Raw genomic sequence first — 17,733 nt, forward strand, 5'->3', positions numbered from 1 at the left:
AGGAACCATGGTTATCACATTTACCAAGTTTCAATGGCAAACCCATAATTTCCCACAACCAAACATTTGGTAAACCTTTAAAAAAAAGAATGATATGTTTCCCACAAAGGGAGGAATCTTTAACCAGAAACTCCACCTCTCTCAGAGCTCTCAAAAATCTCCCTTCTATACTAACATCGTGACAAGCACATTTGGAATGCAGAATATTGTTACGGAGGACACATTTTAACTTAAGGTAATGCATTTATAATGTGTAGCACTGTAACTATAGTGTACATTTCATAACTGTATCACTTGTGATATTTGAACGCAAAAAATAAATGTATGTATTTTACTTCTGCCAAAGTGCAAAACAGCGTTCAGTTTAGAATAACTCGCGTTAGATGTAAACCTAGAATAAAAGGTTTTGTACATTTGCTGTTATTATCATTGTTGTGATTCAGGACCACTTGCTGCTTCATGTAGAGCTGTAAAATAAGGCCTGGTGAAATTCTCAAATCTTTTGTAACTTTGCAAAGATATATATTTATGTAAAATACCTGCACTGCAGCTGTTTGTGTTGCATATTCTCAAGCATCAATCATTTTCCCTTTGCATGATGTGTGTTATGGAATGCAGTATGCCAACATGTATCAATACATCAATCAACACAATATAACTAATCGTATTTTATTTATCCAGTTTAGCATCATAATCCAAAGATGTGCAGCAGAAATGCAGGTATGTTTGGAATCTACGTCAACATTATAGAACTGATACCAAAATAATCTGTTTCATAAAAGTAAAATGTTAACGAGTGAAATTGAGGGAACTCGTAACCAATGTTAAATTCTGGTTGGTTACTTTTCTTTAACAGACTCAAATGCTACATTTTACCATGAAGCAGGAGAAGAAGTGTACTCTGGCTACCTGTACAAGTCTCCTCCTACTAGTTTATTAAGAAACATGGTAGTATATTTCCCCAACACAAATGTGCACCAGATTTAATGAGGTTACGGGTCTCTAAACAGTTTTATATATCCATTGCAGAAATCATGGAAGCGTCGCTTTTTTGTGCTTGCCAAGACAAGTGACAGCACTCACAACCTAAAATATTACAGAAATGATGAGAAAGACTCACTTATAAAATCCATAGATGTTTCCACGTAAGGAAAAAGATGCAATACACTTTTTAGATTTCAAACCATTTTTTATGTGTATGTAAATGAAGAGTTTGTTTCCAAAAACTCTGTTTTTCAATACTCGTGTTTTTTACATTTACATTGACTTACATTGCATTATCCTATACATTTATACATAGGTATGTGCAATCCCCTGGGATCGAACCCACAACCTTGCATTGGTTAACGCAATGCTCTTACCAATGAGTTGTTTTGTTTTGATTTAAGCTATCATAACTAAAAAAAATACAGCTAACTAACACAAAACACAATAAAAACATGATTTTTTAAAAATTAAAAAAACGGAGTTATCTCATTTTGGAAACATACTCTTCAAATATATGACATATAATTTTTATCTAGCATCACAAAGCTTCTGAATACTTGCCCTATGACGCATCCCGCCCATGACTGGATCTGTAAAAGCTTCAAGTGCTCGCCATGCTCTGTGCTGTTGATGAACACAGAAAATCCTAAAGAGAAGATCCACAGAGAGTATTTCCTCATAGGAGAAAACAGGTTTACTATGACTAAACATTTTTAAGACAACTGGCAACAAAGTAGACTGAAAGAACAGAAATTATAAGACTCTATAAGATTCTGTTTCTAAAGTGACCAATTTTTGCAATGATGGTTGTGTCAACTTTTTATTGTGATAATTGATTTAACTGTTTAATTGTATTTTGATGGTTTCAGTGCTGAGGCAGATGGATGGTACAATGCCTTATTCCAGGTGCAGAAGGTAAAACATTTCACTTTCAGTAATCTGTCATTTATTTATTATTCAGTAATATACTATTTAGAATTTCTATAAATGTTTTTTTTTCGCAGCATAACAAAAACCAAGTTGAAACCTGAACTACAAAACAATTCTGAAGAGGACAAAACAAATTTGGATAATTTTGTCCTCTTGTATAAAAACTTACATTTTTCATATACATACCATAATGACTCTCGTACATCATTCTTCACAGAAGACCAGATCTATGTCACAACCTTTACCACCGAACATGAATGACCCCAAATCTACTCACCACAACTCACATGACACTGAACAGGTACACACTGATATTTTGTGCTAGCCGTACATAAAGACTTCATAATACTCACGAGTCCGAATAAGTTCCCATAACATACCCTTATTAATTGTTTGTGAGTTTCATGGTGTCTCAATAACTGTAGAACGGGGGTGATCGTGTACCCCCACTGTCCCCAAAAAGGATGTCTGCACCTGCAGATGTTGAAATGAAACACAATGAATGTCACCAACCATCCAGCCCATCTGCATTAGAGGTTTGCATAGTCACACTTAAAAACACATACACAAACGTCTCAAATGAGTCATTATAAAACAAACTGTTGAATGGATTTAGATGAAACTGGATGATTCAGCAGGGGAAAGCAGTCCTGATTTGTCATCAAGGTATGAGAAATTTACCAACACTACACACAATGGAATACGTTTTATTAATGGGCTGCTATTCCTTATTTAAAGGGATAGTTCACCGGAAAATGAAATGTTTGTCATTGTTTATTTACCCTTGTCATTAAAACCTGTATAGCTATGACTCTTCTGTGATTTGTTTTTCTCTAAAGGGAAAGTGCTGCCTCTACTGAAGAAAGTCTTTTGGATTGTGTCACAAAAGCTTTTAATGACCTGAGGACACAGCAAACATCCAGTAAGGAGAAAGAAACACTAAGGTAAAAATGACTTCTAATGAACATTGCATGATGTTATTTGTCATATTGTAATGATCCATATGTAAATTAATATATGCAATAATAAAGAGATGGATGCAAATTTCAGATTTGTCACATGTGAGCTCAGTCATTAAGCAATTTGATCATTGTTCATAATAAAGTAACATGTCAGCTGTTCTGCTGAATACGATAAAGGAGGTTGGTAGCACTTTGGTTTACAGTCCTGTTTCCCATGTACATACTGTGTTTACAGTATTACAGTAAATATAATAACTGGTTAATAACTAGGTATTAACTAACCCTGAACCTACCCCTAAACGTATACCATGTAGTTACCTTATACTACCCAGTACTTTCTCAGGTAAGTACACTGTAAGTACACTATAGGTACACGTACTGTAAAATATAGTGCAACAAGGAGGTTTTTAGTCGCAGAATGAATAAATGTAAAAACTACTTTCACTTCAAACTGTGCCTCTACCAAGATACATTTCTACATTTCTCATTTCTACCTTATCAGTATGAAGTTACATTGAGGCACTTCAAAAGAAAACAAATGCCTCAAATTATTTCCTTGCCCTTATTAAAACAGTGTCATCTGTTCATCTGTCAATTAACTACACATTTTAAAATAATAATTCAATGACTTATTCTCCAGAGAGAAACACACCCCTGTTGAGAAGGAGATCTGCTTGAGTCTTGAAGATCTGAATGGCGTGATCTTTACAGACCAAGCAGGGAAACCACGGTACAATTCACACAGATACGTCAACATGACTTAGGTTCCATGTTTCTTACCATTTCTCCTCCTCTTTCTCTGCAGTGTGTCTGAATGTAGGCGAATTGAGACCACATGTCTATTCCATAAGGGGGATCAGATCCTGGCTGTCAATGACTTGCTAACATACACAGTAGAAGACATACAGATGTATTTAAGAAAGCTTAACAAACATGAGGTATTCATGAATAAAAATGCTTTGCCAATGTTGTCAAATATGTGCACTGCGACACTTGTTTAACTTAATCTTTTCTGCCTCCCCCCAGGTAAAACTGACCATCCTACGGCCCCCAGACTCCATTCCTTTCCACTCTGACCATACATACTGAGGACACAAATGACCCAACCGCATTTTATACTACCTCTCTCTATTTTGCCATCAGTTGTTTTTGTAAAAATGTTCATGTTTACCTGTATGACTAGTAAAGATGGCAAATATACTTAATATGTGATAAGTTGTTAAGCAGGTACCTTGTGAAGTCCTGGTATGGGAAGATGGATATTCGAATTTAGACAAACAACGGACACCTTAAAGGGATAGTTCACCCAAAAATGAAAATTCTCTCATCATTTACTTATCCTCTTGTAATTTCAAACCTGTATTATTTTCTTTCTTCTGCAGATCACAAAAGAAGATATTTTGAAGAATGTTGGTAGCTGAACAAGAGCGGTACCCATTCATGTATAGACTCAATGGGTACCGCCGTTGTTCGGTTACTAATATTCTTTAAAATATCTTCTTTTGTGTTCAAGAGGGTGAGCAAATGATTACAGAATTTTCATTTTGGTTGAACTACTTCTTTAATAAAAGGTGTAAAAAAAATTATAGACAGATTAATTTTTACAAAAGGTAAATGCTAAAGTATCATTACAGAAATCGTAAGCATATACAGAGATTGTGGCAGTTCAGCTGTCATTTCTGTGTATTGAGCCACTGCAACATTTTCTACGGTTCAACCACCAGGTGGCGCTTTGATATAATTGTTACTCGTCTCGAGCTTCTTGAGCCATAGCAAATTCACCAATGATTTTTCAATTACATGGGCTTTTGCTGGTTTCTTTTGGAGGGTGGGGAGGTATTTCGGGTTGTTTTGTATAAACTGACAGGTGCATCCTACAGATCTTGATATCTTGACACAATGTAATGTGTTGGACTAATAAACAAAACTAGTCTAAAGCAGTGGTTCTCAAACTTTTTTTTGTTGTAAGGTCGCCTTTGTGAAGTGTGCATCGCTTTGCAGCCCCTCAAATAAAAACCTATAATCTTAAACATAGACTTTTAATTAATCCAAGAACATGTTCAGTTATACAATGCTGGAACATCAGTTATTTTGGTTGGTGGTTTAATTTTTTTTTACGTTCGATTTCATGAAATATATGATTATTTTAATAATTCATAAAATACCACAAAATCGGTGGTCCCCCTGCATCCATCTTGGGGCCCCCAGTTTGAGAACCACTGGTCTAAAGAAATGTTGGATCAGTTTTCTTCATTGCCTTGTATTATTACAGCCTGGGTATCTCAGAGTATTCTGGGTTCTGTCTGCCACTCATGAAAGTAGCTCTCCATAGCTTTCCTGCTCTTCCAGCTGCCCACGTTTACTGTAGGGATGATCTTTTTAGGTCGCAGCCACTGCACAAAACGCTTCAACTCCAGATAACTGCTGTGCTCGCTGTAGGGAATTCCTGAAACAGATAAGTGTAGAGTAGAAATGCATCTATTAAAAATTTTGAGAAGCTGAGAAAAATATTTAGACATGAATATTACAGTAATCTCGTAGCCACTGATAAACAGGGTTCGTACAGACATTGTATACTGAAATTCCAGGACTTTTAGGCACATTTCTTTATTTTCAAGGTCTAAAATTAGAGATCTCAAAAGGTTGAGATAAACAAAATATATTAATAAAACAAAACCGTACGAATAAAGTGTGGTACATGAAGTATGCAATGACTGTAACAACTAAGGTGGCGTTACACTTTATTAATTTTCAGATTAAACTGGAAATTGATAGAGCACCACCTTAGTTGCCACTGTCATAAAGAATTATTGGTTATTTAAATTTTTCTATTTTGAAAAGATACATAACTTGTTTGTCTACATCGACATCAGCATTCTAATCATTTAAAGAACAAGCACATATGTGAGATTAGTGGTTCTCAAACTTTTCAGTTCAAGTACCACATCTAATAAAATTAAACATGTCAAATTCACTTACTCACTGCCATAGAAAATCACATACATACCAAAAGTACAGCTGTCAATCTTTACCTGCCCCACAATTCAATACATTTCTTCTCCCATTTCTCATGTATTAATACAAACGTATATATGATGTATGAATACAAACACAGACCGATCTGGATATGACATCAAACTAACACAAGAGTGTTCTCTCGCAGTATGCCGATCAATTTGCACAAATATTTGTTAATCATCAAAAAGATTAAACACTGAAATTATTTTGTAATTTCATTTATATTGCCCTTCACTAATTTAAGCACTTTTCACGGAAAACACTTGAAACCATGGGTCCTGGAAAACCTTTGAGAACTGAAAGCCCTGGAAACCCATTGAAATTCCTGGAAAACCTTGAAAACAAAACTCCTGGAAATGTCCTGGAAAACCCTTGGAAGTCCTGGAAACCCATTGAGAGTCCTGGAAACCCTTGACAAACGAGAGTCCTGGAAATACCTGGAAAACTGAAAGCCCTGGAAAACCCAATCAAAAAATTTTGTTTTAATATTCTTGGTTTATTTTCTTTTCTGCTCTCAAATTTTCTTCTTAATTTGGTGTATTAATATTTTGTTTATATTTTCTTCCTGGTCCTTAACATCAACCTGCCAAAAGGGACTAACGGATGAAAATTAGCCAGTGTTGGTTAAATCTGGTGCATTTTACATATTGTATGTGTTATTCATGTGCATTATCCCGGATTAAATTAAATGAAAAATGAAATGTCCTGGAAAACCCTTGGAAGTCCTGGAAACCCATTGAGAGTCCTGGAAACCCTTGACAAACGAGAGTCCTGGAAATACCTGGAAAACTGAAAGCCCTGGAAAACCCAATCAAAAAATTTTGTTTTAATATTCTTGGTTTATTTTCTTTTCTGCTCTCAAATTTTCTTCTTAATTTGGTGTATTAATATTTTGTTTATATTTTCTTCCTGTCCTTAACATCAACCTGCCAAAAGGGACTAACGGATGAAAATTAGCCAGTGTTGGTTAAATCTGGTGCATTTTACATATTGTATGTGTTATTCATGTGCATTATCCCGGATTAAATTAAATGAAAAATGAAATGTCCTGGAAAACCTTTGGAAGTCCTGGAAACCCATTGAGAGTCCTGGAAAACCCTTGAAAAACTAAAGTCCTGGAAAACAGCTAGGACTAAGGGTATGTTTTTAAAAATAACCAATGAAACAAGTTTGTAAACCAGATAAAATTTATTATAAATATTTTTAAATACATAAAGTCACAAAGCCGTGTAAGAACAGTTCCTCCTAAAACAAGAGGACATATGTGGTCCATTTCTGCATTAGTCACTAACAAGGTACAAAACAGAAAGAGAAGTCATTAGAGTGAATCGCAACATCATAAACCGTAGTACAATCAGCACTTAAAGGGTTGCAACCCCCATTTTCTTCTCACCATCTTTTCAAACATGGTCTGTCAGCTAAAATGAATCCATGAAGGCACTGTTTGACTGTCTGGTCAAAGGTTTAATTGTGAAGGTCAGTTTTCTTCATTGCCTTGTATTATTACAGCCTGGGTATCTCAGAGTATTCTGGGTTCTGTCTGCCACTCATGAAAGTAGCTCTCCATAGCTTTCCTGCTCTTCCAGCTGCCCACGTTTACTGTAGGGATGATCTTTTTAGGTCGCAGCCACTGCACAAAACGCTTCAACTCCAGATAACTGCTGTGCTCGCTGTAGGGAATTCCTGAAACAGATAAGTGTAGAGTAGAAATGCATCTATTAAAAATTTTGAGAAGCTGAGAAAAATATTTAGACATGAATATTACAGTAATCTCGTAGCCACTGATAAACAGGGTTCGTACAGACATTGTATACTGAAATTCCAGGACTTTTAGGCACATTTCTTTATTTTCAAGGTCTAAAATTAGAGATCTCAAAAGGTTGAGATAAACAAAATATATTAATAAAACAAAACCGTACGAATAAAGTGTGGTACATGAAGTATGCAATGACTGTAACAACTAAGGTGGCGTTACACTTTATTAATTTTCAGATTAAACTGGAAATTGATAGAGCACCACCTTAGTTGCCACTGTCATAAAGAATTATTGGTTATTTAAATTTTTCTATTTTGAAAAGATACATAACTTGTTTGTCTACATCGACATCAGCATTCTAATCATTTAAAGAACAAGCACATATGTGAGATTAGTGGTTCTCAAACTTTTCAGTTCAAGTACCACATCTAATAAAATTAAACATGTCAAATTCACTTACTCACTGCCATAGAAAAATCACAAACATACCAAAAGTACAGCTGTCAATCTTTACCTGCCCCACAATTCAATACATTTCTTCTCCCATTTCTCATGTATTAATACAAACGTATATATGATGTATGAATACAAACACAGAACGATCTGGATATGACATCAAACTAACACAAGAGTGTTCTCTCGCAGTATGCCGATCAATTTGCACAAATATTTGTTAATCATCAAAAAGATTAAACACTGAAATTATTTTGTAATTTCATTTATATTGCCCTTCACTAATTTAAGCACTTTTCACGGAAAACACTTGAAACCATGGGTCCTGGAAAACCTTTGAGAACTGAAAGCCCTGGAAACCCATTGAAATTCCTGGAAAACCTTGAAAACAAAACTCCTGGAAAGCCCTGGAAAACCGAAAGCCCTGGAAAACCCTTGAAACCTTGGGTCCTGGAAAACCTTAGAAAATGGTATGGCTGTTTTCAATTATTTAAACACTTTTCCTCTGTAAAACCCTTGAAAACAGCCATATTTATGAAGAGATACTTGAAACGTGCTTAAATTATTGAAGGCAATATAAATGAAATTACAAAATACAGTGTTTGTACAAGGATAACTGTTTTGGATTGGGGCCATATTAACCCCTTTTTTACTGTGATGGCTTCTTAAACTAAAATAGGTATAAAGTGGTTTTACATGACCATATTTCACCATATCTCTGATATTTACAATCAAATTGCTCACTACTATAATAGCCAGATTCATAACCTCCGTGTATCAGCATAGTTCCCACTTATAATTAGTCTGTTGGACCAACTATCTGAGTACTGAACAGATATTCATATATACATCAGTAAAAATCCTGATTCCATGGCCCTTGAAAACAAACATCAAAACATTATTTTTCCAAACAAAAACCTTAAATCTAATGCTACAACTATATTATCTGAAGCCAACTGTGTCTGTGTAAAGACCTAAAGTAACAAGCATACATTTTCCCATGTTGGATGTCTCAGATTGCAGTGGAGTCTGTGAAATGAGATGCAATGATGCCTGAGGCAGCACCTGACTCCTCTGCACTCCACTGATATTCGGAAATTAAAGCCCTGGCCTTGCAAAACCTGAATCTTGAGTTTTTCTATGGGTCAAATCACATCTGCTGATTCCGATAATAAAGACAGCGCTGTGCTTTGCCTGAAACGGCATTCAGCATTTCTAACAACTGCAGGAAGGGAAGAAAAATCAATATAATGTAATTATGTTCCACACACAGAAGCGTATGAACGAAGCTATTCGGCATAATCGAATCAGTGCCACGGCTTGACAAGACTATGTTATTTTACACTAATTCAATTTAATGGAAGTAATAAGCTTTAAGATCTTATTAAGGAAGAGACGGTGTGACAGATATCAATAAAATACAATATGTCTAATGCATTTTGTCTTATTGGTACACAGGCCCAACCATTAAGCAGTATAGAAGAAACCTATTAAATTGCCATAAAACTGTCTGTCATAAATGCAAGTAAATGGTGCACAACCGTAATGTGTTTTTCATTTGCTTTTAATGTCTTATTTCCATTTTCATTTAAGAGCATGACAAAAACACTCCTTATTTTGCCCACTGACGTCACCAGACAAAACAGTGTATTTTTGTTCTCCTGCAAAATCAAAATGCAAATACAATATTACAAAAAAACATAATTTGGCAACAACGTCCGCTTGGCTTGATTGTAATTGTTTTTCAGCCTCACAATCTAAGTTTAGTTTTAAAGTAAAAATGCTGACCCACTTTCAGCTCCTGCACTGCCCAAAAGACATCCATCAGCAGGAAAACAAAAACATTTTATTTTCTAAATATATTGCAAGTAAACACAGCCCTACATGTGAGTTGTGAGCACTTATGAAAAATGTTTTTCTGATACTCTCAACTCTTGCATTAAATGCATTTAAAAACATGCTATACTACTAAATAATATACTTAGTCTGTGTATGGAAGGTTTGTTTTGAAGCCGAGACATACCATAAATACTGATGTTCCCTTGGGTCTGAGGCTGTATGTCCTCCACTCTCACAGTCTGGTTGAAGGTCCATCCTGTGGGCTTGAAGGCCACGAGCTGGTCATACTTCCTTGAGAACTTCTTTAAGTGTGTCCGCAAATTCTGTACAGTTAACAATGGTAGTTGATGCACAAATGGGTAGTGAAAACAAAAATGAGAATATGATAAATGCTAAACCCCCAGAAAAATGAAACTCCATGTCATGTAAATACCTCTAAATGCAAATTTTAAGACAAAATAGCAACAGTGGCGGTATTCTAATGAGAACTTTGTGTTGATGTGGGAAAATAACAAGGTTTACTTTGTTGTTAAATCATTGAGTCAGATTCAGTGGACTCCTCCACATCCATTTCCAGTAATAAAGTCTGTCACCTACTGTTATTGGCATTATAGATAATAAATATATAATAAAGGTCTAAGTTTTCGAGAACAGAGTTGTGGCATGGGTTTGTTATAAGAATAAGTATTATTGTACCAAACAAAAATCTTAGACCAGGGGTCTTCAACTATTTTTTTTGAGGGCCAGATTCCAAAAGTATAAATAGGATGCGGGCCAGTTTTTTCCCATATCATAATGTCTTGTTATTTTGTATATCCGGTATTTATTGCATTTTGTTCCTTTTATACTGGTTTTATTGCTGTTACTTACAGGTCATATATTAAAGCATGCACACAAATATTGCATCCAGTATATACCTATTCATAATATTTAATTAAAAGGGATATTGTCTTTTTAATTGTATTTTATATTCCCTAATATGCTAAATGAAATTGCTGTTAATTTACTCAGCTCCAGTCCCCCAGTACTTCCAAGATGTGGGTGGTATTGCTTTTTTTTTTAAGAAGATATTTATGAAGATATTAACTTGGTGAAAGTCAAATAAAAAAGTAAAAACGCTAATACATTCAGCACAAAAGTAATCCCTGCCCCTTGACGTTAAACTGGCGTCTAATAAAGCGAATCAATCGGCCTGTGCAAGAAACTGAACGCTATTATCGAACCTTCAGGTGAATGCCAATCGCATTCATGTGCCCCACGCACTTATAAGGGCAGATCCTTTGAATTGCAAGTTCTGGAGGGAGATGAACAGCTGTTTTCGTAAATATAGCCGTTTAAATCATACATAATGAATGCAGTAATAAAAACAACATCGTTTTTTCCTTATCTGAGACAACAGTTCACGTGGTGTAGTACTCTTCCTGCAGTTACTTTCAAGGGCACAAGACGAGTTTTGGAACACAACCTATCGCGTGCGCAAACCGACTGCCTGTGGCTGTTGATTGCCGATTATAACATTGCAATTAACATTAAGTTTCTTGAACAGACCGATAAAATCGCTTTAAGGCGTCACTCGAGCCACGGGATTTACTTTCGTATTGAATGTAGCAGCGTTTTGGACTTTCAAAGGCGTGGCGTCTCAGGATGTGCATTTCTTAAAGCACACCATTCTTAAAGTCTCTCCATTTATTTGAAATGTTAAGGCGGGCCAGGTAAATATGATTGGCAGGTCGCATTTGGCCCACGGGTCGCCAGTTGACTAGCCCTTTATTTTAACGTAGCACTATCATTGTACATGCCACAATGTCATTATCACAATCAAGTCTTTTCGACAATTTACATAAAGACTTCTCACAACGTCGCAGGACAAAAAAAACAGAGCAATTTACAATTAACCTTGCAATTTTTTTTCATGGGCATTTAAACACATTGCTCATTGGGAATAGTTCCCACATTGACATAAATCAACATCAACATTGGCACGAGTGAGAAAAGTTTCTTATAATGGTTGAGGGCCCAGTTGTGTACCTAATCTTTATGATCTGCAACTGTCTCATTAGAATTTATTTTCAGACTCAATCAGCACAGCCGCTGCCAGAACTGCTGCGCTGGCACTCAGTCTCGGTAATTAGAGCCTTAATTTTTTCCTCCCGCATAAGCATAAACGCGCTGTCAAGGAAAATTAAAGATAACAGAAAATGCTGCATGAATATTAAAATCCAAACCGAAGTAAACAGCCTCATTGATTGTGTTTAGCATAACCAGCTATTTTTATACGCTTATGAACTGCACAGCAGCACTAACATTTTGAATGGTAAAATAAACTTTATAAACATATATTAATATTCTTAATTTATTTAGTGAAACTCAACTCACTTTGAAATTAAGCTGCATCATAGGAAGCACGTGCACTTGAGCCGTCTGCCAGTCTGTCGTAATGCGCCGACCAATCTGCTCAGACTCCAGACAGCACATGGTGTTATACTTGTCCCTGGACAAACACACCTTAGAGCCCAACACCTCCGACACAGCTAGAGGAACAGAGGAGACAGGTATAGAAATGTTTATTAAGGATACATAAAACAGCCATGACTGAGGGATGTGCATGTATGCAAATTGTGCGTTTTTTGCACATCATGGCGAATTATGTGGCTAAAAAATATCTTGTAAAAACAAACATATGGATATATGTGCAGTTTTCTTAACCTAAAATAATAGCCTTGGGATACAGTGTGATGCGTTGAGGTAAGATGGGGCAGAAGTTAAAGTATTTTCTACATTTAGAGATTCACAATAGGTTGTTCGCACATGACGTCACGGCACTGCGCGAAGTGCAGATGGAGGGCAGAAGTGATTTTCTCCATAGAAATTCACTACCACAAACACAAAATGCCTGCGTTTGTGTTGATGTTCAAATCAATCAAACCATGAAACCACAAGGTGTTTATATTTTGTAGCAAAAGTTGATGTTCATGAAGGGGAAACATGCGAGTATTGACTGAGAAACGGAGATAAAAGTGGCTTGTAAACATGAATCTGTGGTCGGGAGGAGCTGAGCCGGGTAACTTTTTTTTTTAAACGCTTAACTAGGCTTAACGTACCTAAAAAACGACCAGGTGAGCACACATTTGTGTCAAACCTTGTAATAAACACTAGCTGCTGTTAAAAGAATTTGTCTTTATTAAACGGATAAAGTGAAAAATCTTACGTTAAGCGTTTCTTCCCCATAGAAACCCATTATAAGGAAACAGCTTAACACAGTGGTTCTCAAACTGGGGGCCGTGGCCCCGAAGATGGATCCGGGGGCCACAGATTTTGTGGCATTTTATGAAATATAGAAATTTATCATAGATTTTATGCAATCAAACATAAAAAAAATAAGACCACCAACCAAAGGAATTGATGTTCCAGCATTGTATAACCGAATATGTTTTTGGTTTAATTAAAATTCTAAGTTTAAGATAAGTCTTTATTTTGGGGGGCCGCAAAGCAATGCATTCTACACAAAGGGGGCCTTACGACAAAAAGGTTTGAGAACCACTGGCTTAACATACCGAAAGAACGACCACGTAAAACATATTTTCTATTAAACCTTAATTGTAATAAACACTAGCTCTTGTTAAAAGAACAAGCACTTATTCCGGGGATAAGAATAGTCTCACATTAAGCTTGTTCTTCATAAAAGTTCATTACAAAGAAACCACATAAAGTGGCTCAAGGCAGCAACAAACTGAGAACATAAAACTTTTCAGTTATCATGTTTATGTTTGATATCAGTGATAAACAAATGTATTTCATTTGGTTTTACGTTTTGGTACGTTAAGCTGTTTCCTTTTAATGGACTTCTATGGGCAAGAAACGCTTAACGCAATATCTTTCTTGCGTTTTTGTCTGTATTTTTTTAAATCTCTTCTCACCTACGAGACAACTGAAATAAAATGTGAAGCAGCTTTAAAAGTGAATAGGTGTAGGACAGAGAAAGGCTGCTTTGTAAGGTCCATTTGTGATTCAGACAGTGTGGAACAGAAAATCTATTTCCATGTTGGGACATCAAAGGTCATGTAAAAGCCTCGTTCATGAGTTTCACGGTCGTGTTCTTTAGAAAAGTAAAAACTTTCTTTTCAAGTGTGGATAGCAGCACAAACAAAGCAACATTACTCACTCACCCAGAAAGACCTTCTCTTTCCCTACAGCATAGGTGCCACACACTATAAGTGTACGAGGGTTCAGCGTGACCCATTCGAAGGCCGTGTTTACAGCGAAAGTGATGACTTCCTGTTGAGTGGGAAAGGTGTACTCTGGACTGCAATACCTATGGATGAAAGGGTATCCTAAATATTACAATTTTACTGTATACAAAAGGGTTCATACGTCTGAGATCACTAGTTCAAGTCTGGCATTCTTTTCTAATATCATAAAACATTTTTCATTAAAATGTAATCATTAAAATGAAGTGCTCAATAGAAAAAAAAGGACAGAGAACATAAGAGACCTTAGCATTGTATATTTCAAGGGAAAAGCAGTTCAGTTTAAGAAAAAAAGTCCTTACAGTACAGAAAAAGCAGAATACTCACGTTGTGTCTAGATAAAGACTCTGGATCCTGAGTCCCTGCAGCTCTGGGTAGCGCTCCATGGACGGATCAGCCCGGAAGTCACCTGTGTGGAGAACCGTCTGGCCATCTGGCAGCACAAACAGCAAAATGGCTGCCCCGGGACAGCTGGGGGGTAAAACAGTCAGAGTAATTAAAAACTTAATTGTATCTACACAGTGTTTTCTAATGTCTTGCAGCTCTAATACGAAGTAAATCAATTACAAACCAGAGAACAAAAAGACACCCCGATATACTCACTGGTTAGCATCCAAGAGAGTGACCTTCACCCCTTGAACCGTACATTGTGTGTTCACTGGAAGAACATGAACATACTGCTCATCTACCTTCAGCTTGCTCTTCACCAGGTTACCCGTTATCTGCCATGATTTACACCAGAAACGTGCAAAATAATCAAGCGAATTTAAGTCTCGACAACTTTCTCATATTATAATTGCAAATGAAATACCTTCTTTCAATATTTGTCTTCTTCATTTGAGGGCAGACAGCAATAAAGAGCTACTGTACACAATATATAGAGCTATTCTGTGTAATGTGTTATGATTTATAAGACAGACAAGCATACTTTGTTGCAGTAGATAGGAAAAACTGAGTCTTTCTTCAAGCCATTGTAGTGGTCTGAATGGAAGTGGGTGAGAAAGTAGGCTGTGACACCTTCAACAAGCCCATACTGAAAGGCATCCACAGCAAAACCAGTTCCTGAAAAGACAGTATATTATATAAGTCACCAAACGACTTTGGACCAAAGAATATTATTATAATAATATTAAAATATTTGGAAAAGAATATTTTAAAAAGATATTTTCATTTATTTTCACTTGCTGAAACTGGTCAAATAAATAAAACTTCTACCGCAGTTGTATAAACCTAACATGTAGGGGCTTATGTAATATAACAAGTAGGTCAAAACAAAAGCGTGCAACTTCAGATTAAAGTGATTCACTAACCAGGAATTTTCTTGTAGAACGGACAGCGCTTGTGCACCTCAGGATCTCCATCTGTCGCTCTTTCCCTGTTCCATCTTTTCCACCCCGCTGCTCTCCCTCCTCTTCCTCCTTCTGTTTGCGTGGGCTGAGCTGTGCCATCTTCTGCAGCAGGAGAGACGTTGGACACTTCGTTCTTCCTACGCCGTTTACCCGCTCGCTTTGCATCTCGGTCATTAGCTTTAACAATCCTCGCTTTTCTAGATCCTTGCTGCTCAGCTTCCATACCATCCAATTCTTCCTCAGCCTTGCTCTGAGTCAATGGCTTCAGGCCGAAAAACACCCCAATGTCTGTTTGCTTTAATCCAGAGGGACCTCCTTTAGTCTGGGTTCTCCTTGGAGCCATGGAAAGCGTCTTCTGGGTAGTGGATAGCGGTGTCTGACTAGAAAACAAATCTTGGCTAATATTAGCAGAGGTAGCTTCTGATCCCAAATTGTTGATGTGGGCAGGACTAGAAATGCGTTCTCGAAGGCGCTCTAGTACCAAGCTTTGGGGTGACTGTAGTTGGGTGTCTGTAAGTTTACTGTTTGCTGTAGACTGTTTCTCTACTGACTGCGAAAGAGGTCCATGTTGAGATTTTCCATCAGAAACACCTGTGAAACTGGAAGCGATCAGGTCATCTGGTGTTAATGAAGACTGAGATTTCACACAGGTGTTTAATGAGTCATGTGGGCCAAGTTCCTGGCTGTTAGTCTCGTAGTGGTCCAGCATGTTTATGAACAGCTCATCATCATCATCACTGAACAATTTGAGAGAATCCTCATCACCTTCTTCTTCATCAACCTCACTTTCATCACCATGTACAGTATCATCATGAAACAAAAGCTCTTTATTTGTCTTTTGGGTTGTGTGCTCCTCATCTACACCTGGAAGTTCAGACAGTGGAGAGTAGGAGATATAATCATCATCATTAAATGCAGAGAACTCCTCTTTAACTTCAGTCTCTGGTTTAACTGGAGTGGAGCTTCTGGCCTCCTGTGATGAACTCTGGGATTGAGATCTCTTCGTGGAAGAAGACCAGCCTTTCTTTTTCTTAATATCTTCAGTGTTAGGGGAGCGCAAGAGAAGCAAGGCATTAGTCTTGGTTGGAGTTTGCGTCAATCCTTCACCAACAGATGAACTTTGGCTGGAAAAGGTGGATACGTTCACAGCGCTGTCCACAGAGCTCTCCGTACTGGACACAGGAGCAACATTACCAACAGACTTAAAGTCCGAGGTAGCTTTAATTGTGCAGGTTTGGGTAGGCACTGTACTGACACTGTCGTTCCGTGCTCGACTGTGAGCGAGCAGAGAGTGGCTGTACCTCTTGTAGTGACTGGGGATGGAGGATGTGCAGCGTAGACCATCTGGACATTCTGTAACATCAGAAGGAGAAATATTAGTTGTCATGCATTTAGAGTGATGATTGATGAAGAATAAAACAACAGTTCTTGGTTAAAGGTTTTGGGTGTCTCACAATTATGGAATATAAACATAAACGAAAAGCATTACCTCTAGAGTCCTCCCCTTGGGTATCTAAGCATTCTGCAACGTGCCATTGTTGGGACTGCACCACTAGGACGGAAAACGGCATCTGACAGACAGGACAGAAGCCCCCAGACTCGGCCTCTTTATCCTGGGCATCTCTAGATCTCCCATGCTGCACATCCAGGGAGTTTGAGGCCTGTCCTTGGTCTGATGGAGTCTGTTGGTGTGATCTTTCAGTGGTGAGACAACTATCATTATTTTGGTCTAAATCAGCGCGTGCTTCAGCACCGTTATCCTCCGCATTTGTTTTTCGCGCTGATGATTTGCGCCGCTTTCCCATTTTTGCCCCATGTTCGCCAGATATGTTAGATTTTCTTTTGGTCTTTTTAAGAGGTTTATAGTCCCATATGTCACTCTCAGAACCGCTCTGTGACATTTGTAAACGTTAATGAATCTCGCGGGTTTGTTTCGACAAAACGCATTCATTTCTTTAGAAGTAAAATCCACTGACGCATACAAACCGCGTCATACTGAAACCCACAAAAACAGCTGAAAGTCGTCAAAACAATGCATTTGTTGATAAAAATTAACCCACGATTCTCTGGCTAGACTAACGTTACAGTTACCGCCACTGTTGAAAGTACAGCTATTTTCAAATTCGGTTTGACGCTTTCCGCATTTTAAGTTACGTAAACAATTCGAGGATAAATACAGGACCTTAAATTAA

At 37.2% G+C, this 17,733-nt stretch overlaps 2 protein-coding genes across 3 annotated transcripts; one reads left to right on the top strand and one right to left on the bottom strand.

Annotated features, from left to right (window-relative positions):
* The first annotated feature begins 72 nt into the window (after nucleotides 1–72).
* On the top strand, nucleotides 73–6,152 carry plekhs1.1 (pleckstrin homology domain containing S1, tandem duplicate 1). Of its 2 annotated transcripts, none has more exons than XM_057357683.1 (13): nucleotides 73–235; nucleotides 682–720; nucleotides 857–948; nucleotides 1,030–1,145; nucleotides 1,524–1,679; nucleotides 1,857–1,902; nucleotides 2,135–2,218; nucleotides 2,343–2,453; nucleotides 2,534–2,583; nucleotides 2,757–2,861; nucleotides 3,520–3,609; nucleotides 3,685–3,817; nucleotides 3,906–6,152. In XM_057357683.1, exons 2-13 carry the CDS (start codon nucleotides 702–704, stop codon nucleotides 3,966–3,968), a joined length of 1,065 nt encoding a protein of 354 aa, XP_057213666.1. In that variant the 5' UTR covers nucleotides 73–235; nucleotides 682–701; the 3' UTR covers nucleotides 3,969–6,152. The 2 variants fall into 2 exon arrangements, with proteins under 2 accessions (XP_057213666.1, XP_057213668.1); XM_057357685.1 differs by having other exon boundaries at nucleotides 1,857–1,893.
* A 921-nt stretch (nucleotides 6,153–7,073) lies between these two features.
* On the bottom strand, nucleotides 7,074–17,662 carry dclre1a (DNA cross-link repair 1A (PSO2 homolog, S. cerevisiae)). The gene is made up of 9 exons (XM_057358176.1): nucleotides 17,031–17,662; nucleotides 15,503–16,894; nucleotides 15,121–15,254; nucleotides 14,796–14,914; nucleotides 14,520–14,663; nucleotides 14,112–14,257; nucleotides 12,322–12,476; nucleotides 10,130–10,268; nucleotides 7,074–7,580 (listed from the first exon to the last, which is right to left on the bottom strand). Exons 1-9 carry the CDS (start codon nucleotides 17,440–17,442, stop codon nucleotides 7,417–7,419), a joined length of 2,805 nt encoding a protein of 934 aa, XP_057214159.1. The 5' UTR covers nucleotides 17,443–17,662; the 3' UTR covers nucleotides 7,074–7,416.
* Nucleotides 17,663–17,733: the final 71 nt, after the last annotated feature.

The sequence above is a fragment of the Triplophysa rosa genome, linkage group LG18, assembly GCF_024868665.1.
Source record: "Triplophysa rosa linkage group LG18, Trosa_1v2, whole genome shotgun sequence".
Lineage (NCBI taxonomy): Eukaryota > Metazoa > Chordata > Actinopteri > Cypriniformes > Nemacheilidae > Triplophysa > Triplophysa rosa.

Excerpts from the sequence above, each read along its gene's own strand:
- plekhs1.1 (XM_057357683.1), top strand. Across the intron at positions 949-1,029 it reads CTAGTTTATTAAGAAACATG|AAATCATGGAAGCGTCGCTT; the intron begins GTAGTATATTTC and ends TATCCATTGCAG. Across the intron at positions 3,610-3,684 it reads GACCAAGCAGGGAAACCACG|TGTGTCTGAATGTAGGCGAA; the intron begins GTACAATTCACA and ends CTTTCTCTGCAG.
- dclre1a (XM_057358176.1), bottom strand. The coding sequence starts at position 17,442 with ATGTCACAGAGCGGTTCTGAGAGTGACATATGGGACTATAAACCTCTT. Across the intron at positions 16,895-17,030 it reads CCAAGGGGAGGACTCTAGAG|AATGTCCAGATGGTCTACGC; the intron begins GTAATGCTTTTC and ends CTGATGTTACAG. Across the intron at positions 10,269-12,321 it reads TGATGCAGCTTAATTTCAAA|AATTTGCGGACACACTTAAA; the intron begins GTGAGTTGAGTT and ends TTAACTGTACAG.